Source organism: Perissodus microlepis, chromosome 7, assembly GCF_051167445.1.
Source record: "Perissodus microlepis isolate ML-2025 ecotype Zambia chromosome 7, ASM5116744v1, whole genome shotgun sequence".
Taxonomy (NCBI): domain Eukaryota; kingdom Metazoa; phylum Chordata; class Actinopteri; order Cichliformes; family Cichlidae; genus Perissodus; species Perissodus microlepis.
The window spans coordinates 41,347,040-41,368,290 of NC_140467.1; the positions used below are offsets into that span (position 1 = coordinate 41,347,040).

The following is a 21,251-nucleotide window of genomic DNA, read 5'->3' on the forward strand; positions in this document are numbered from 1 at the left end:
AAACATTTTGTGAAAAATGAAACATTTTTTTTATGTTTAAAAATATGTTTTTTGCTTCTGTTATTTGCTTAATGAAAGGAGGATTTGAGTGCACCACATCCTGTGTTTCTATAGGTGTATTCCTTCTTTAATGTCCTCTAGATTAACCAGTTTAATTAAGGTGTAGCTATCTCTGTTTTGGGAAATACTGATCTTCTAAATGTTTTTTAAAGTTAAACCAAAGAAGAAAAATATTTGAAAAAATCTGATAAAACTGAATTGTTTGATCCTTTTAACTCGTGGTTTATTTATTAAATTATATCAGACGTAATTAGCTCATTTGGTGTGAAAACATCAGCCCTAAATGTCAGAAATGTAGATAAAATGTCCTAAAAGGTGTAAAATTAACTGATAGATGTGTCAGGAACTGCAGTATATATGTGCATGAACGAACGGTGACATTATTGGTGTGTTTTCAGTGATAGCTGCTTTATCAGAAACTGTAAACAAATTTGCTTTATTAACAGTTTATAGTTTAAACCTAAAATGTAAAGGTTGAATTGTGGGATCCTCGTAAATGTGAGTCAAACACTGTATTTAAATCAGGAAACACATGTTTGAAATAATCATAAAACATGTGTTGTTTTAGTCTTTGTTATTTTCAGAATAAATTATTCAGTTCTGTAAATCTCTTAAATTACAGTTATTAAAAAAAATCCAACTGGATTTCCCTGAACTGAAGAATGCAAATCGTCATATCTGAATTAAACACAGCTGAAAATCAACCTTTGGTAACCACAAACCTGATTTGAGTTTAGCTGTAAAATGGTTTAAATTGTCCAATCAATAAATGTCTTTTATCTCCTTTTGTTTGATGTTATTTTATTTCAAAATATAAATATGTAATTGTGTCACATTTTAAATGAACAAATCTGAAAAGAAAGTATCTCTTTGTACTTTCTAAATTTGATTCCTTTTATTTTACCAAAGGTAAACCAAGTGTGTACAGAGTCTAATGAAGTGTATTCAGTTTTATAATCTTACAAAATATATACATATAAATTCATTTTAACAAATAATCAAGTCGTATCATAGATTAGTCGTTGCTGTGTCTTTGAAACAGTAAAATGTTTTTTTTGTAAAAGTAATTATGTCTCAATCCTGTTAAATACTCATTAATCTTTCCTCAAACATTTTTGAAAATATGCTTATTAATAATAACAATAATAATAATTCATTTTCACTCCTTGTGAAACCAGATTTTTATTTTAAATCCAGCCTGAAGCAGCAGTGAATCAGCTCATTTCTCCAAATTGTTTCTGAAACTATCTATTTCCTTTTAATAAATTAATTTCTTTAATGTGAAAAACAGGTCTATTTCATACATCCACCTAATATGGATCCACTCATTTTCACATATTGCATGTCAGTGTTTTTAAACAGATTTCCAGTGTTCCTGGTGTATTTATCAGATTCATTAAAACTGCTTTCCTCTCTGTCTGTTTCTATTTGGTTATGAATGAGGACAGAAACAATGTGTGAAAATGGGCTTCAGCAGCAGTGATAAAATCAGAATATATATACCATAATTGGTCTTTATGATCAGTTTCAGAGGTAGTAATAAACGTTGACAGGACTCGGTCCAGCATGCGGACAGTCACAGGAGGGGAAAAAAGCCTCTCTGTGTGGATTCAGATGGGACATCACTGGCCCAAACCTTCACCGGATCCATCATGCCTCGCCTTACATCAAACATATTTTGCCGACTGGCTGCACAATCAGATCCCTTCTGAGTGGGCTAGAGTCGGGTGGGTGTGTGGGGAGTAAAAAGTGGGCCCTCTCCCACTGGATAATGCCATTATTTCAGCTCCTCTGGCCAGGAATGCCAAATTTCACAGCCCGCTACTCCTCTCTGTGCGTCAATCAAAGCTCTGCGAGGGGCCGAGGCGCCCAGTAGGTCCGCCTCCAGCACCGTGTGATCCGATCCAAGCATTGATCCCTCACAAGCTGATCCATACAGGCTAATTATGGATATTCTTTAAAAGAAAAACTGTCGTAGTGGTTTAAAGCCTGTCCAAGTTGAATTTATTATTCTAGTTTCTTTTAATAAAGGTTGCATATCGGCGTCCACTATGGACTACATACTACTTCCGCCTTCCTGTCATAATTATATTAAATCGATTATTTTAAATTTTGGGTCACTCCTGATGATCTGATCCGAGCTATCCAAGCCGTGAGAATAAGCTGGACTTAGTCCACATTTTAACTAATGAGAAGCTTACTGTCCCCTCAGAGACCAATTACACACCAACCATAATCTCCTTTATAAGCGCACAAAAGGTTTGTGCGCCACGCAGTAAACGCAATAATTAGTGATTAAGTATCCAGATAATGTGCGGGGCAGATGATGAGAAATTTGTGAATGGGAAACATTTAATCAGGTATTCGTTGTACGCTGTGACGCTTCCACGCCCGCAGCCAATCCCGTGCGCGCTGAAAATGTCGAACACGCCGAAACCAAACCAATGGCGCATCATATAGCAAAGACTAGCGCAAGAAGAGGCCAATCAGCGGGAGGCATGCAAACGAGGAATTTGCTCCGGCAGGCTCTGAATGTCAAGTAGTCAAAGATGGAGTCCGGGTCTGCGAGGCCGTGTGCTTGTGCATGGAAGACTTGCGATTTTTTCTGACTCTCCGAGCTCCGCAGATTTGATCCGTATCCACCCGCAGCCTCGCAGGATGACGGCTCGAATCCTCAAACTAGCGGAACGCGAAGTGTGGTTTGTGGAGAGGGCTGCTTTTCTTTGTTTTATGGACAACTTTTTTCCCTTTTCTCCCCCCTCTCCCCCCCCCTCTCTCTCTCTTTTTTTTTTTGCCCATAACGGATTGTCCCTCCCTGGCTTGATACTATTCATGATTTTGGAGGAGGAGGTTATGAAGGTGGAGAAGGTGGAGGAGGGGGAGGTTGGCCACGATGAGTTGTAGCTGATTTTTATTTATTTATTTTTAAATTCTTTTCTTTTTTGTGTGCGTAAATTGTCAGGAGCTCAGTGCAAACTTGGAAGTTGCAAAGGTCGAGATACGAAGATTTTCCTGTTTCTGTGACCTAAAGGAGCAAAACGGCGATAAGAGTTGAGTGAATCCCGCGCGCTGCGCATCTGGAAGCTCGCTTCAAAACTTGATCAGGACACGATTTAACGCCTTGTGGACACACACCCCGCGTCCTGCACCTTATCGCGCCGTTATCTTAGTGCGGTGGGTCTCTCCGAGGGGGGTTCGGTGGGTGGGGGGGACATTTTCACGGTGCTAGCGTGTGCGTACGTTTAGTGCAGCCTATATGCTGTTGTGCAGTCTAACAAGTCGTCAGTATGGTTCTGTGGGTTTGTGAGAGCTGGCCGGAGTGGCTCGCACAGCAAAGCCAGCGCTTCTAGATGGCGTATAGGCCGCTCACAGAGATGTATGGCGGATAAAGCTCCCAAGAACAGGTAAAAAAAAGGGGGGGGGGAAAGAAAAAAGGGGGTGGGTGGGGGGAGAGGAACACCTTGAGGTGTATTTATAGGAATCGTCAGATGTCTGAGGAATGAGGAAGCTACGCTGTGTTCTGGACGCTTGCAACGCCTCTTTCCTGTCATGCTATAGATTCTGTACGTTGTGTAACTGCGCACCCATTGTGTAAACTTGCAGGATTTGCTTCACTTTTATTTCCAGGGATTGCTACAGTTTACTAATTTTTTCCTGTATTGATGCAAACTTTTTTTCAGTTTGAATATGTTAAATAATTTAGCTCAATTTTTCCCCCACCATGTGTTCGTTTTGCACAAAACTAATATTTATTTATTTATTTTTAAAATGTGTTTTTATAGTTTGGCATTATCAGCCCTGGCTCTTTGAATCCTTTGAGAGAGTGTGTGTGTGTCTGTGTGTGTCCCCCCCTCCCCTGTTTCCAACCTCCCATTTCTCCACCAAAATTAGAATGCATGTCATTCACTGGAGAGAATAGTATGGGCCCACATGCTGGGAAATTCCCTTTCTCCCAGGGTGAGAGTAACCAATGCTGTTTAATTTGGGAAGTTCATTTAACTCCTCAGCTGAAAAGCTATACTGTTAATCTGTGACATCCTAACTTTTGTTTCCAGGACATGCACGCTTGCAGGGCTGAACTTTTTTTGAGCTAAACCCATGACTTTGTGCAGAAGTAATAATTTGTTTCCGGTTTAATTTAGTTAGTTTGCAAACTAACTTTACTTTTTTTCCCCCTCTTTTTTTCTGATCCAACTGTGTGTGTGTGTGTGTGTGTGTGTGTGTGTGTGTGTGTTTTAATTCATTTGTGTGATTTAAGCGACTGTTTGTTGCAGGGCTGAGAAAACAAGGTGGGTAGTTGAGTCAGTATGTGCAGTGGAGGCTGATTGTGTCCATGTTGTTGTCCACTGCCCTTTTTCTGTTGCACTACTGGACACTGAGATGAGCAGTGCAATATTAAAAGGGCATTGGCTGATGAAACAGACACTCAAACCTCCCTTTACTGCCTTAACTCTTAACCTGCGTGTGAAGCGATTTTTTTTTTTTTTTTTTTTTTTTCTCGGGTGTGCTTAAATGTGATGCAACTGTGTCTCCTGCTGCACGGAAACCTGTAGACTTAAGTCCACACTCGACAGACGTTATCAGCCACATGGAAGAAGACAGGTAAATTTGCATTTCAACACCCACCTTCTTGTTTTGTTATAAATAACACCTTTTCTTCTTATTTAAGCGTAATTGGAGTTTGGCTGTGAAGAATGGCTGTAACCCCCCACCCCCCACCCCCACCCCATGTCCACGTGCTGACACATGCTGAGGTCAGCTGCTTTGACAATGTTGCACTACTGTACCATCCATTCTAGCAGTGCAATAGTATTGTCATAGCATTTGGCCTCAGTTCACACTAAAACCGGTGCTTAAAGGGCTCGCTTCAGACGAGCTTGTGTAGAAGTAAAGCCAGTGTCTGATAGCAGGTAGCGGCAGAAAGCCTCCTAAGCTGTTTACCTAGTACTGTATTTACAGAGCAGAGTTTACACACATTTTCTAGGCTGACATAAGTCCTTGTGACCAGAGTTTTAGGTAATGGTTCACAAATAAGGCACATGAAGTGAAGAAGACACACATATGGTACAGTTGGGTTTTTCTTTTTTTAGGAGGGGTCAAGCTTGTGATGGAAATCATCACATATTCCCATCAGGCGCCAAACAAAGTGTGAATTTAACTTAAAAACAAACACACACAACTGTAGATGGATTTGAAGTAAAAGCGGACATTGCAGTTTATTTATGTTAAAATGATTAAACAATCAAGTTTTTCTCTTCTTATCAGACTTCTACCTTTTTTCTTCATGGTGTTCTGTTGTCAATGAGATGGTGAGCATGGATGATGGGCTAAAATAAGCAGATGAAAAAGAAAAGGAGGAGGGGTGGGAGGTCAATGTATGTGGGTTTTTTTTTTTTTTTCTTTCTTTCTGAGCATCCTCGGTGGTAGCAGGTCGATGGGGGGAGGGGACGTTTGTGAGGAATGTAGGGAGCAAGGCCCTCTCACCCTCTTGCCTTTTGCCTTCCCTTTATTTTCTTTCTTCCTTCTCTTTCCGTGTCGAGATTAGGTGTCACTGCTCCTGTGTGCGTGCGTGCGTGTGTGCCTCGTGTTTGAACCCTGAAGTAGGAGAGCAAAGACGTTTGTTTTGATGACTGTCAGCGGACCTTTCTGGGTGGAAATGTTTAACCACAGTCCAGTTGCTGTTACAAGCTGCTGGAGAAGGACTCAAGGCATTATTAAAAACAGACAGGAAGCATATTTTGGGGCACAGATTGCCCCGCTGCAGTAAAAGGTTTCAGGTGAAAAGAAGGATTGCTGCGACTGTGTAGTAAAGCTGGTTTATAGAATCTCATTAGGTCTCTCCAGAAAGGAACAAGGGAAAAAAAAGACAAAAAAGAAAACGTATGATATTAATAATACATTTTAAATGGTGACAGAGGTGTTTCAGATGTAAAGGTGGGTCTTTGTGATTGCTCACCAGAGGGAAAACAAAAGCAGGCTTCAGTCACTTGACTGTGTGAAATTCTTCCTGAGTAAAGAACGTGACTTGTTTAGGCTTGCTTGCAATGCTTGCTGGGAAATCCTGGAATGTGTGGAATGGGGGACGGTGGTGCTTCTGCAGCTATCTGACTGCATAGAGCAGCAAGTATCCTGCAGTGAAACCCAACATGTCAGCAGTGCTTTTTGAGCAGCTTAAAACCTCAATCAGAGAATGCACGGTTAAACTCCAGGCAAGAGAAGCTAATTAAATGATTACATGAACTCAATTACAGAGCAAACGCTGTGCTTGTTTTGTTTGTCATTTATTTTTGGAGCTACTGCTCATGAGTTAATGTGTTTGATTTAGTTTTTGGTAATGTACATTTTTGAAAAGGAAAAAAAAAACAAGTTAAATTATGTGATGCATTTATATAATTGATCTTAAACCAAGTAAATGTGTATTTCTTTTAAATAATTTATTTAACAGGTTTATGAAACCTTTCTCATTAATCTGCTGTCATGTTCCTCTGTCACCCTCTCTCTAAATAAAGTCAGTTAAATTTACATCTTTGTCTGTTTTTTATTTTTCTTGCAAAAATATGGGTTTAAATGAAATCACACGATTGCACAGCAGATGCGGCATCCTCATAAAAATATAAACTGCCCTTTATACTCCAGTGACAAAGTCTAAAAACTAATTAGAAAGTAGAGGGTGGAAAAAAAAACATGAAAATTGTCAGTTTTTGTACCGAAACTTTGAAATCCCTGCAGGCCTTAAACGGACGGTTTAGCAGGGTGCACTTGCAGCTCCGACAGTTTTGATGCACAAACAGATTTTTGCTCTGGATCTTGTTGCAAAATTGTGTTGCATTTATTAAAAACATTTTTTATTTATTTATTTATTTATTTTTTGCAAAACTTACAGAACTCCATTTTTAATTTGAGAGGAAACTAGAAAGTTTACAAAGATGGCAAAAATCCTGCCTTAAATAATCAACTATTGTGAGTACGTGTGAACCGTATCGGTGTTATTGTTTCGTGGAAAAAATAAAAGCATATATTTGGGTTTAAATTTCACTTGGTGTAGACTATCCAGTCAAGTGGAAGACGGGGAAAACACTCAGAGCTTCACATGCAGTGAGGAAAAATGTTTGTAAATGCAAACAATGACACAGCAAAGGCATAGGATCAACAAAGTGAAAATCATTAGGTTTAAAATTCATATGGCAAACATTAGGGGGTCAAACTCATCTGACTTCATGGGCCTTATACAGCCCAGTTTGACTGTAAGTGGGCCGGAGCAGTAAAAACCACCAGTAACTTTCAAATTACACCTCCAAGACTTTCCATTTGTTTTACTGTAAGTAAGCACAATTTATTTTTAAATGTTTATATTTACTGAACCTTCCGTTTGCAAAGTAGATGATGAACAAGAAATAAAATATGATTTTTTTAGTTTGTTGTGAACAATAGTATCTTATTTGTAGGCTCAGATCTAAAACCACTTTGGCATTCCATACATTTTCACTCTCGTGCAGTGATGCTGCTTTCGCTGCATAATAAAGCAAATAACTGGAACTATTAACGATTTCTTTGGCATTTTCACACTTTGCAAAGCAATTCAGTGTGGTGACATTTTTCACATTCTAATAAATGCAACAAACAGTTCAGAAAGGCCTCCAACCAAAAGCACATTAGCCACTGTGTTTAAATCAAACAGCAGGTTCTGGATGCTTCGACGGTGTGATGAGCTCTCTGGAGAGCAGACATGCTGTCATCGTTCAGCCGGGGTGCCATGTTAATCCTGTCTGATGATAAAATACATCTAAACTGTAGCAGTAATACACATGTTGCATATATTGTAAAATATTTGCATAATTGTTCCCATTATATGCTTTTAGAAATTCATAACCACAGACTCTTTCACCACGTTTGTGCACTTGGATTTTGAGTCACATTCATTTCCCCCCAAAGCAGAGAACATATACGTGTTTTAAGGGATTTCACCAACAGTATTATGGCTACTCATGTTTCAAATTCTCCTTTAATATCATGATAAAAATTATTGCTGTGAATTTTGTTTGCCAAAAATAATGCTGGTGTGAAACTCTATTAATGTGACGGCCCTATTTTGGATCCTGATGGCATTCCTCTTCCTCCTCTATTTATGCAGTTAGGCTATTAAAGGAGTGATCAGACGCTAAATTATTTTAAAGAGAAACAGTTATGATTCACAGTTCTTCCATCAGAGAGCGGTGTGGTGGCTATTGTGTGATGCGTAGGGTAGATTTGTATGTTAGTCTGATTTTTGGACAAGTCTAAAAAGGAAATTATTGTATTTTAGGCAGGGAACAAGTTTCCTATTTTATATAATCTCTTTTGTATTTCAGCAACTTTCAAAATATTTGAAACAGGAAGCAATGCTTTATTTTCAAATTAATAATGGGAGCTGGTACATTTGAAAAGAAAAGCAAAACTTGTCGTTTCTCTCGGCTCTTTTCTTTGCTGAGAGATAAATGAAGATGCACAGCCTCTCTGCTGATGTGCTGACCGTGCCCATCATTTAACCCTCTTCAAAGATTCCTCCCTGCTGCAGAGAGGCAGTTTAATGCCATCCAAAGGACAGGCGCTGTAGTGCAGAGGCAACTAGTGCATCTGACACAATCACAAAATGCTCGTTATTTGCTGATGTGATAAATGATTAATGATGAAATGAAAATTTAACACAGCGACAAACTGATCATCAGAGCCTGCTTTAGTTTCACTGAACATCAAATAGCAGCGGACGCCGAGTGTGGGTTATTCTCACAAAATGCATTCATTCAAAAGCAGATTAAACAGAAGCGATCAGCTGATTTGTGCAGGTGAGAAAATACAACAGGACAAAGCGAACACAATGACTCAAGAAACAGCAACAATAAACACGGGTGACCAACAGACAATGGGCAGGCAGAAATCCAAATAAACCAAAATAGCCCCGATACAAGAAGTGAAATCATCAAGGAAATGTTTATGTGCCTGTTTTGACAAGGAGGAGGAGGAGGGATTGAAAACTGAGCATTGGATTTACCTCTCGTGGCTTATCTGAAAACAATCTGAAGCAAGCAGCGAAAAAGCGCAAAAAAGTTCAGCTGTGTTAATCTTAAAGCAGCTGAAAGTTTGAAATGTTTTTAAAACAATGATGACTTTAGATTAAGTTAGATTCACGTTTAATCTCCTCACACAGGAGATTCCATCATCTTTACTAATGCTCTAAGTAGTTAATAAATTAAATAAAATAACACGATCAGCACATCACTGTGAAGCTGAAGTTTGGCTCCAGAGTGAAGCGTCACTGATGGTAAAGGATTTCACCATTTTCACCATCGTGACACTCTGATAGAAAATTCATCCACAATCACACATGAGCGCTGAAATCCTACAGTAACAACAGAGAGAAAGTGTGTGTGTGTGTGCGTGTGTGTTCCTGAGATGCAGAAGGAGAACAAATGCTAAATGTTCAGGTGCCCTGTGTCCTGCAGAGCCACACATATTTGTGAGTGTGTTTAGGTGTTTGCTCATGGATTGCATCACATCTGTTTATGTTGGTGCTCTCCATGATGAATGCATACCCAGATGGAGGCTCCTGTTATTAACATCTGCTTCTGCTTTGATGTATTCAAAATAAATGTAACTTATTTAAGTTTAACGATCAAGACGAGCTTCTGCAACAGCTGTGAGATAAATGTTTCTGCTATAAAAGTGATGAGAGCTTTTTGGAAGATTAAATATTTGTTTAAGGAGATAAAACTATTTAATATGTTTGTTGTGGGTATAAAAATAAACTCATTCAACCACACAAGAATCAATCCTCAGGTGGGCTGCAGAGGTGATCAGGCGCCACCCACTGGACAAAAACTTTAATGCAGAAAGTAAAATCTTTAACTAAAGTATGCTACATTGCTATATTTTTAAGATTTTGCCTCCTAGTTTAAACGTTCTGTTGCTGAGCTTTAAAATAATAATACTTATATTTTTGTGTGAAAAATCACATCTAAAAACTGGGATTGCAAAAAAACTACAAAAAAAGCCATTCTGAATATTATTTCTCTCTCTTAGAAAAAATTGATTTATATGCTTATTTGGGAGCTTTACTTCATTGAAAACAATAAAAACGGATTTTATGAATGTTTTATTGAACCAATTCAACGGATTATGGAGTAAAGCTCCTTTTTTTGAACATTTTTTAAAAAATAAACCATTACATAACCTTTAAAACTAGAAGTAAAAACACTGAGTTTGTTTCTGTTTGAAATCCTAAACTGTCAGCGTGTTTGAGTTTTACCAAAAGTCACATTCTGCATGTGGAGCACTAAGTTAATTTCGTGCTAATGTGTGCACCTTAGGTTTACAATAAACCCTTCATGTGTGCACGGGTACAAGCAGCCGTCTTCAGTGTGTGAAATGTTAATGACAAGAAGATGCACATTACTCTGTAGCTTCTTCATCCCTGAGTCTGACTCTGCCGTCACTGCAATGGAAGAAACAAATGAACTACTCATGAACTTTTTAACATGAACAAATGTAGAGAAGAAATACAGTTTATCATAAAGATCTGTTACCTCAGTTTTTGTTTGTGAGAGGATAGCTGTTGAGAGTAAGCGGCGATGACACAAAGTCTGGAGATGCCTCAGAAACAACCTCATGGGGCATCTGAGAGAGAAAAAAAAAGACTCTCAGGATAAATGATGAAAGAGACAAACATCTCCTTTCTGTGATGTTTGACCAAAGAAGAGGGCTGACCAGGACTGGAGGAGCCATGAAGAGGTAATTGACGGGGTAATGCATCAGATTCAGGCAGGAGGAAGAGTACAGATCTGCATAGCGCATGAGCTGGCTGGCGAACAGCGTCTGCCTGGAGCCGCTGCGCAGGAGGCTGCCCATCTGGCCATATGACATGTCCATCCTGTAGGTCAGCAACTGCAAGTATAAAATAAACAATGCAGTGGCTTAATGGCACACATCACATCGAACATTTTAAATGTTGATGAGTGAAAATATACCAATCTGACTTCCTGCTTAGTCCAATTTAATTCTAAGAAAGTTAACTTTTTTGGGAATAGACTTCTTATAGACAGAGGGAGTCAAAAGTCATAATCTACCTCTGATGTGTTGATTTAAGGAGATTCGTGTTACGCTCAGGAGCGTGCAGAGGTTTCCCTGCAGTCTTGGAGACCACAGATATTATCTGTTACTCGGTCATTAGTGTTACTGTCCTTCTACAGTTTTCATAGCAGAGTGCAGTTGCTGTTGTGTTGGAAATCATGTTGCACCATGAGTGTCCATGGAATGTAAATTTCCACAGAGGAAATGTGTCAGTGTACAGTTCAAGTCTCTGGCATGAGAGACACATTCCAGGAGCATGTTCATTCTTGCTCATTCAGGGATGATTTCTTGTTCAAAAACAACTTCATTTTAACCATGAACTTTTTTGTACTGTTTTCTTTTATTCTGTCCTTTTAGCAGTAGACTGCATATGAAAGCTAGACACAACCTCAGGGTATGAAAACTAAAGCATATTTTGAGGTGCCTTAAACCTGTATTTTTTCCAAAGGCCAGCAGGGGGCATCACCACCAGCTGGCTACAAGTCAGAATGTATAAAAGTCTATTATAAAATGATTCCCTGTTCACTTGATTTATGACCTCAGCAAACACTTTTATTGTTAACACTCATGGTTATAAGTTTTAAGTCTTACTGAAAAGTTGATTGTGGTCTGGTTTATGGAAAGATTGGGTATCCTTCAGTATGACACATGAATGAGTTATATCCTCAGGTTTTTTTGTAGCCAAACTCACCTTTTGCTCCTCGCTACCACTATTGAACAGCCTTTGGTGGACTCTGTTCCATCTTTTTCATACAGTCTATGGTACTGGGCGTGTCAGTGTAATCGGGGATCGTAAACAGACTCCGAACAGTTTCCATAAAATACAAATCAGCACATGATTTCAACATCGAAGCCAATTTTATGTCTTCCGTACTGTTAACATGCCAACACCTGTATTTACTATTAAAAAATACACTTATTCTGTGAAGCTTAACACTATGGGTGACTTGTGCCAACTAGTGCTGCAACTCTGTGACTGTGGAAAGTTACTCAATACTTTAAAAAGTGTAGTTTTAACCATATGTAGAGCGAAGGAATAGAAACACTGTCAAAGTGGTGAAGTGAACTGTAATGGTGCTGAACGACAGTTATGCTGCACAGACACATTTGGGTTTTCTTCTGCTACAATAGTGAAGCATTGCTATCGTAGTGGTAGATTTTAGAAGTGCATTTATGCATTTAAAATGACATAAAATGTATTCTAGGTATATCTCAGGACATATGAGACATATTTATTTCATGGTGGTGATAATTTAGCTCCCATGCAGGACTTTGAGCTTTCAACATACAGAGAATGAGGCAGAATTTGAATCCAAAAAAGCATTTCTAATACCAGCTGAAGGTACAGTGTAGGTTGTACGAATGCATTGAACTTTACGCGCATCCACAACTAAGGTGTGGAAATCTTTAAAATACTGTGTTGTGGTGTGCAGAGCTCACCTTCATTCTCATATGAATGGAACCGATGTCACGATATTCTTGACTGGTGGCGTCTGGGTGCCTTCAAAATACACATATAGAAAAATGAACACGTGCTATGTCACTTTATCTAACTGTGTCACATGTAGGAAATGAAAAATCAAATGCTAGTCTTATCAGCATTAGTGTTAGTGAGTAAATACGCAGCGAAGAGTTCTCTTGTTTGGAATCTCAAGAGCTGCAAAACATCAACAAACTTGTTTAATTTCCAGTAAAAATGCATGAATTAATAAAAAATTTAAAATCTTACATATGGTTACTGAATAAAATGTTAGTCTATCCCATCTATTCATGACACAAGATGGGATTTTTTTTTTTTCCAAAACTGGGGCTTGTGGGTGCTTGTGCTCCACCTGCTAGCCACATATAGAACCCTGCACCTTATGAGAACATGTTGATTATTTCATTGGGTTTAACTATTTTAAATTATAGTAATGGTAAAGCACACCGATCTAAAAACTGCAGATCTGAGTGCCTTTCAAATCTAAACATATCTACAGGAAATATACCGAAACAAAAAATAGACTCACTTGTTAAGTTCAGCTAAGTAGAAATCAAGACACTTGAGCTCCTCAAAGATATCTGAAAAACCAAGTACTGCATCAAAACCATGACACCACAGTAAAACAGCACACAACGAGTGGATCATTGTTCTTACTTTTCCTTTCCTCCCACACTTGCAGCTCTTTGGTGAGCTCAGGAACGACCAGGAAAGTCTTCCAGCCCTGTCGCTTCTTAGACTTCAGGATGTCGCCAAAGATGTGATCTCCGACATAGAGGATGTCCTTGCCTATGACGCCCAGCAGATCACAAACAATGTCTGAGGATCCTGTAACCAGAAAACACAAGTTAAGCAGCTGATACTGAACAGAATTGAACTTTACTAATAAGGACAAAATAGTCGAAGGAAAACTCAGTGCTGTCTCACCTCCTGAGTAGACTGTTCCATGCTGGAGGTCACCGGTGTATGTCCCGATGCGAAGCTTTCCTGTGTTCTGTGTATAAAAATGAAACAAATTACTGGAAACTGTTGATGCTCAACATTGTGATGCAACTCTTCAAACACTCTTTCACACCGTGTCCACTTGTCTCAGCACAGTCCCCTCTGCAAAGAACAGCGGCTTTTTGGTGTCCACAACGACAAGGTCGAAATACGAGCGCCAGCTCTTTTTGGGGCTTCCAGGCTGGAAGGAAAAAAAAAAAAAAATGTCATTCTCATGATTCTCTTTAGAGGACAGAAAGTCCAACCACAGTTGAAGATGCCTTACCTTCACATTACTTTCCAGCAGGTATGTCATGATGACCTTGATGAAGAAGGTAAAGTGTAAAATATACAGTTAGAATGATTTATAAGGCAGAATTATCATTTACAATGATCTCATAAACATTAACAGGTCGCTTCATTAGGTCTACCTATTCAACTGCTTGTTAATGCAAATATCTAATCAACCAATCAAATGGTAGCAACTCAGTGCATTTAGCTGTGCCAGAACCCAGAGAAGCCAGACTACTTTGAGCCATAAAGGAAACAGTATCTCAAACAACCACTCATTACAAAAAAGCTATGTAGAAGAGCATCTGAATGAACGCAGTCTTGAAGCAGATAGGTTGCAGTAGCAGAAGACCACACTGTGTGGCTCTCCTGTTAGGAAACTGAGCCTACAATTTACACATTTTCCACCAAAACTTGACAAAAGCTCATTGAACATTGCCTGTTCTGAGATTTCTTGATTTTGGCTTCAACATTCAGACTCAGAATTTGTTCTCCGAGGAAGGGCCTTGTTGAATCTATGCCACGAAGAATTGAGGCAATTCTGAAGGAAAAAGGGGTCCAACCTGGTAATAGCAAGGTGTAGCTGACGATGGGGGCATTGATTTTCCGTTGTAGTTGGAAGGTTTTAGTCATGGCACACTCACCTCGGTGTAGTAGTAGTCACTGTTAGTGGCGAGGAAAACCTTGGCCACCTCTTTGATCCGGGTGAGGAGCACAGGGAGGTTTGGCTGTAAACATTTATACTTTCAGTGGTTCAGTCTGCTAACATAAACTCAGACTGATAATCTTTTCAGTTTACTCACATCTCTGACAACATATTTCTCCAAATTCTTGGTAGTTAATTCTTTCAAGGATCCCTAAAAAACAGTTTGAACATTTTGTAATTTTGAGAAGTCCACACATTTTCTTTGTGTTTAACGTTGCACTTTGGCGGGTTTTGTGAACTCACCGTATCATGAGTGTAGTCCACGGCATCTCGAACATCCTGGAACATGCTTCTGTACGACATTAGCAAGTCACCGTGCTGGAAACCTTTCAGGAGGCTGGAAGAGTTTAACACAGGTATGGAAGGGACAAAGAGTTTATTCAACAGTGAATATTTCTCCAAGTCTTGGTGGGATGATAGTTTAATATAATATGGATAAAATATGTGACTTACTTTGTGTATCTGGTACATCCAGTAAAGAAGTCAACCAGGCAGGCGTAGAGATAAGTCTCTGCAGGGTGCATATAAATCGTAAATTGTTTATAATGCATAGGAAAATTTGAAAAATTGTAGAAAAGCAAAGACGCTAAACAAAATTTACACAAAGTATAGCAGAGTGCAGGATTTTATACCTGAAAGATTGAAGAGAGTGTTCAGGATGTAAAAGCGATCAGTGTCGTCTCTCTGGATGAACATGTTCGGGTAATATTTGTGAATGTCTTCACTGTGGCACAAAATGATAACACGAATCAATGTTAACAACCCAGATGCACTGACTGGCTGCAGAGAAAAAAAACATTTTTGCAAACGTGCATGAATTTACATCTAGTTTGTGTAAATTCTTAGTTTTGAACTCACTTGCTTGTACTGACTGCTGCGATTTACAAGCAAAAAAGAAGAAGTTGACAGCCATTTCAGTGAGACAATATAAAGGCCAAAACAAAACTACTCAATTTTGAGATTTTTTTTCTTCCTTGTCTGTTGGATATCAATGCAAACCGGTGTTTGTTCAGTGAGGTAATATCTCATTTTCATATTTAAAAGGAAACCTGATGTTGCTTTTTTTATAACAACAAAAAAAAGGTAGGACTTAATTACACAAGTGAGATAGCTGATGCTGATAACTGTTTGTTGACATTGTGTCAATATCAAACAATTTTATGCTGACTTGATTTTTTTAAAACAAGTTTATGGAATTACAGCCATGTTCATACCCCCATTTTCAGAGGCTCAACAGTAATTGAACAAACCAAAATTACTTTATATATAAGAATTGCTTATAATACTTCAATAAAAATCCTTTGCAGTCAGTAACTGTCTGAAGTCTAAAAGTCTAGAAGAATGGATGTCACCAAGTGCTACGTTTCTTCCCTGAAGTTTATTTGGGATTTTCAGTCTGATGATGGCCTTCTTCACTTGCACTGACAGCTCTTTGTACCTCCTGTTGAGAGTTTCAAATATAGTTATGCACTTGGACCAGGACCTCACCTGGCTATGAAACTGTCAGTGAGCCCTCTGTCACAGAAAATAGGGGACTGTGTATAAAAATTACTGTAATGTAATTTTTGAATTAAAGCTGAAAGTTTATAAGTTAATCACATCTTGATTGTTTAATTGAAATTTAACTCTAGTGGTATATATAGAGGTGTATATTATTACTTCATAACATATATATATATATATATATATATATATATATATATATATATATACAGGGAGTGCAGAATTATTAGGCAAATGAGTATTTTGTCCACATCATCCTCTTCATGCATGTTGTCTCACTCCAAGCTGTATAGGCTCGAAAGCCTACTACCAATTAAGCATATTAGGTGATGTGCATCTCTGTAATGAGAAGGGGTGTGGTCTAATGACATCAACACCCTATATCAGGTGTGCATAATTATTAGGCAACGTCCTTTCCTTTGGCAAAATGGGTCAAAAGAAGGACTTGACAGGCTCAGAAAAGTCAAAAATAGTGAGATATCTTGCAGAGGGATGCAGCAGTCTCAAAATTGCAAAGCTTCTGAAGCGTGATCATCGAACAATCAAGCGTTTCATTCAAAATAGTCAACAGGGTCGCAAGAAGCGTGTGGAAAAACCAAGGCGCAAAATAACTGCCCATGAACTGAGAAAAGTCAAGCGTGCAGCTGCCAAGATGCCACTTGCCACCAGTTTGGCCATATTTCAGAGCTGCAACATCACTGGAGTGCCCAAAAGCACAAGGTGTGCAATACTCAGAGACATGGCCAAGGTAAGAAAGGCTGAAAGACGACCACCACTGAACAAGACACACAAGCTGAAACGTCAAGACTGGGCCAAGAAATATCTCAAGACTGATTTTTCTAAGGTTTTATGGACTGATGAAATGAGAGTGAGTCTTGATGGGCCAGATGGATGGGCCCGTGGCTGGATTGGTAAAGGGCAGAGAGCTCCAGTCCGACTCAGACGCCAGCAAGGTGGAGGTGGAGTACTGGTTTGGGCTGGTATCATCAAAGATGAGCTTGTGGGGCCTTTTCGGGTTGAGAATGGAGTCAAGCTCAACTCCCAGTCCTACTGCCAGTTTCTGGAAGACACCTTCTTCAAGCAGTGGTACAGGAAGAAGTCTGCATCCTTCAAGAAAAACATGATTTTCATGCAGGACAATGCTCCATCACACGCGTCCAAGTACTCCACAGCGTGGCTGGCAAGAAAGGGTATAAAAGAAGAAAAACTAATGACATGGCCTCCTTGTTCACCTGATCTGAACCCCATTGAGAACCTGTGGTCCATCATCAAATGTGAGATTTACAAGGAGGGAAAACAGTACACCTCTCTGAACAGTGTCTGGGAGGCTGTGGTTGCTGCTGCACGCAATGTTGATGGTGAACAGATCACAACACTGACAGAATCCATGGATGGCAGGCTTTTGAGTGTCCTTGCAAAGAAAGGTGGCTATATTGGTCGCTGATTTGTTTTTGTTTTGTTTTTGAATGTCAGAAATGTATATTTGTGAATGTGGAGATGTTATATTGGTTTCACTGGTAAAAATAAATAATTGAAATGGGTATATATTTGTTTTTTGTTAAGTTGCCTAATAATTATGCACAGTAATAGTCACCTGCACACACAGATATCCCCCTAAAATAGCTAAAACTAAAAACAAACTAAAAACTACTTTTTTTAGTTTTTTGGGTTCATTGAGAACATGGTTGTTGTTCAATAATAAAATTATTCCTCAAAAATACAACTTGCCTAATAATTCTGCACTCCCTGTATATATACATATATATGCTGTGTTGAATCCAACTGGCCCAGCCTTGCTTGGGCTTTAGTCTTTATGTTTCTGTCTCTTTCTCTCTCCCTGTCCTCACCTCGATGATCTCTATTATTCCAAACAGTACAAAATAGATTATACAAACATTTTTTTTACTGTATTCACTTGTTTCCGACTTTACCCTTTGAGGAACTGAAAGCCATGACTGCAGACTAATATATTCCCATTTGAATCCACCTTCAGGAGGTTCCCATATGTAGTGTCAACCACTAAACCACTGAGGGGGAGAAAAGGGGAGAAGGTTTATCAATAATAGACAAGAACAAAAAAAATATATAAGAAGAATTGATTGGCTACTTCATTGTGGCGTAAATCGTTAGAGAGACTTGGAACTAACCGAGTGGGGAAGCTGGGGTCATACTTGTAGCGCAGAATCTCATGAGGGTATCCAATGGATACCATCCTGTCTCTTATCTGCTCAAAGCCCAAGCTCTCGTAGTCGGGAGACGTATACGCTGCAAGCAGAAATGCACACAGCGAAAGCATGAATACACAATCATCCACTGTTGTGCAGCTTGTTTGAAAGGAAAGTCAGAAACTATAATGAAGAATTCAGTACAGAGAGTTCAAAGTTATGAATGAAGACAACATGTAGCATCTTCAGGGTGATTTAATATTTTATACACATGCTGTAAAAAATATGATAAGCAAAATATAGTTTAAAAATGAACAAATATAGATTAAGTACCTTATACTTCATTCTGCTCAGGGAAGGGTTTTATCCTTTGTTAAGTAATAATGACTTTATTGGTTTATGCCGTAAAACAGCTAGTAACAACTTTGTAAGTTTTTTTTCCTGACATTTTTTTATTGCTATCAGGTAAAAGTATACCAAAATAGTTTGGAGAAATTTAAAATGCATCCCAAACAAGAGCTCGGGTCTCGGAAGTTTAACATAGCAAGAAATACCACCTATCTTGAAGATTAAAAAAAAACCACTTCATAAAACTTGGCGGGGACTAATTTTCTAATAAATAAACTAAAAATGTCACTATTACCTGAATATTTTTTAGGTCAAAATTGTTTTATATAGTCACTCACTTAGATCTTGAGTGTGCTGGAACAGTGAAACTCTCCTTTCTATCAGTGTAAAGAAGTTTAAAGACATGAGGACATTTCAGTTTTTCTACATAACATGGAAAGACATGAAATCTAAGAAATAAATGTGTAAAATTACAGAAAGTGTTCTGGTAGTTCAGTGCCCAGAGAAAATTAAAATGTTTTAACTACAGTGGAACTAATAATTATTTATTTTGTATGTCTGTGTGTAAAAAATGAAAAAAAAACTATTGAAAGTGAATAAACAGGACAGTTTCTGACAGTTAATTGTTTATCTGTTACTTTGGTGTTATATGAATGGTCATCGAGACGTCTTTATCAGCAGGAAAAACTCTAAAATTTACGAAACAACATTTAAAACAGCAACATTTATGCCCACTTGTCCAGTGGGCTGCTAGAGTTTTTGCAAGGCAGATTTTGCTCTAGAGAGTTTAGAGTACTTGTAAGCAATACTTCAATTATTTTTTCTTAGACATATTCCTCACTTGCTGTTGTATTTATTCTTGTGACCCAAAAACATCTCATACTTACAGAAATGTTAGTTTTACATTTCCAGCATTTGAACATGAACAATGAGACGGGATAATCAATGGAGGAAGATCAGTCATGGTATCCTGTTGGTATCTAGACCATTATACACTCTATATATTGTACTATAGATAAATAGGTGGCATTTTTTTTTAAAAGTGTGCAGTAAACATAAATTAAACAACCAAGTTAAAGTAAAAGTAAAAATGACGTTATTACATAGTTATACATAAACTGTACTGTTCTTGGCCACAAAAACACAGCGAAAGTGTATCAAATGTAAACATTGTATAGCTGACATAATCACAACACTGCAAACTTAAGGATTTGTAGGTAAATAATAATCCCATGACTCTCTGTGCTAGACACAGTCATGTTCCTCAGTAAGCAAGGAGAAGTACAGATAACTCAATATCAAATAGAAGAAATAAGGACGATTAAACTTTTTTTTTTTTTTGCTTTTACTTACTTGCTAGCGTGTAGTCCATGTCAAAGCCATAGCATTTAATATTTTCCAGCGTCAGGCTTCTGTTGACAAACACCCTGTGATCAAACAGAAACACAGCTGAAAGCACAGGGTCATAGAAATGCATTTTTTATGCACTAGGGTCAATTTGATGTTTTCATTTATCAGAATGGGTTTCCTAAGGTTCAGTTTGCATCTTGGCTTTTTGACATCAGGTCTGCCCTGAGATGTGGATTAAATGAATCTTCAAGGGGCAGAAGTCATTTAGTGTGTGAAGCTATGATTTCATTTCTCTTTTCCACCAAAGAAATTCAGAGACTTCCATACTTAGTTTGAACCTATCCTACCCTTGAAGTCCCTCAAGTCGGGGTGGTGCTGGGTGGAGGCTAAAGATGTTATCAAAACCAATATCATCACAGATGTTTGAAATGACTGCCAAATACTTAACATGGTGTATTTTGAACAACATATTAAAAATAATCATGACGTATTTTTAACACTGTCATTTATTTTCTACATCACTTGCCCCCAGATGCTACCTTTTAACCACACAGAGCAGGGAGGCCTGTCTGCAGCACCAGGATGGCCCAGTCTCAACCTTTCCTGACAGTTCATACATATAGAGTTGCTGTAAATAATTAATCTGCAAGCTCTTGTTCTGTGAATGTGTTTCTCCTGAGTTCCAGGCAGAAAATAAAAGCTGTCAGCGAGGGAATGTTTCTGATGCAGAAACACTTACTGACAGGAAGCAGCTGAATAAGCTGATGATTCAAATAGTCATACAGGGTTAGAGTGCAAACTTTCAGAATAGAGAAATAGGTCAGAATGTCAGAAAGCACTGGAAGTTGTGGAAATATACCTGTGGATCTTTTAAATTTATTTTTTGCAATTCATTGTCTAACTTATTATATGTGTTCTTTTTTAAAAAATATATTGTAAAACCTTAGAAATTCTGATCGTGTAAATTCATCTTTAGGTTAAAAAGTGTTTCAATTAGCAGCAGTTTACATATTAGTGTGCAATATTACCCCAGTTGAACTTACTTTTGTTCAAGGCGCCTCTTCTTGTCCTCGGTGGAGATGCTTGTGTCCATTGCCTCCATGGTCCACACCTGCTGATGTGCAGCTCCTCTTTTCAAAGAGGTATTTAAATTCTCAAATGTACCCAAAACTTTGTAGGCGTGCCGTTGAGCGTCTTCTCTGTTTTTGTGCACATGTTGAAACCCCTCCTTTTGACTAAGTGCTCATTAATGACGTAAATGGCT

At 38.5% G+C, this 21,251-nt stretch overlaps 1 protein-coding gene across 3 annotated transcripts; it reads right to left on the reverse strand.

Moving 5' to 3' along the window:
- Positions 1 to 6,867: 6,867 nt before the first annotated feature.
- On the reverse strand, positions 6,868 to 21,194 carry nt5c2l1 (5'-nucleotidase, cytosolic II, like 1). 3 transcript variants are annotated; one of them, XM_084935087.1, is made up of 19 exons: positions 21,031 to 21,194; positions 19,991 to 20,064; positions 18,272 to 18,389; positions 18,056 to 18,151; positions 15,254 to 15,345; positions 15,075 to 15,132; positions 14,865 to 14,958; positions 14,719 to 14,772; positions 14,560 to 14,643; positions 13,911 to 13,946; positions 13,719 to 13,826; positions 13,571 to 13,637; positions 13,301 to 13,471; positions 13,173 to 13,224; positions 12,604 to 12,664; positions 10,801 to 10,977; positions 10,620 to 10,710; positions 10,490 to 10,528; positions 6,868 to 7,822 (listed from the first exon to the last, which is right to left on the reverse strand). In XM_084935087.1, the coding sequence occupies exons 1-17, from the start codon at positions 21,087 to 21,089 to the stop codon at positions 10,621 to 10,623; spliced, it is 1,491 nt and encodes a 496-aa protein (XP_084791213.1). In that variant the 5' UTR covers positions 21,090 to 21,194; the 3' UTR covers positions 6,868 to 7,822; positions 10,490 to 10,528; position 10,620. The 3 variants fall into 3 exon arrangements, with proteins under 3 accessions (XP_084791213.1, XP_084791212.1, XP_084791211.1); XM_084935086.1 differs by having other exon boundaries at positions 6,868 to 7,826; XM_084935085.1 differs by having other exon boundaries at positions 6,868 to 10,528.
- Between the last annotated feature and the right edge of the window lie 57 nt (positions 21,195 to 21,251).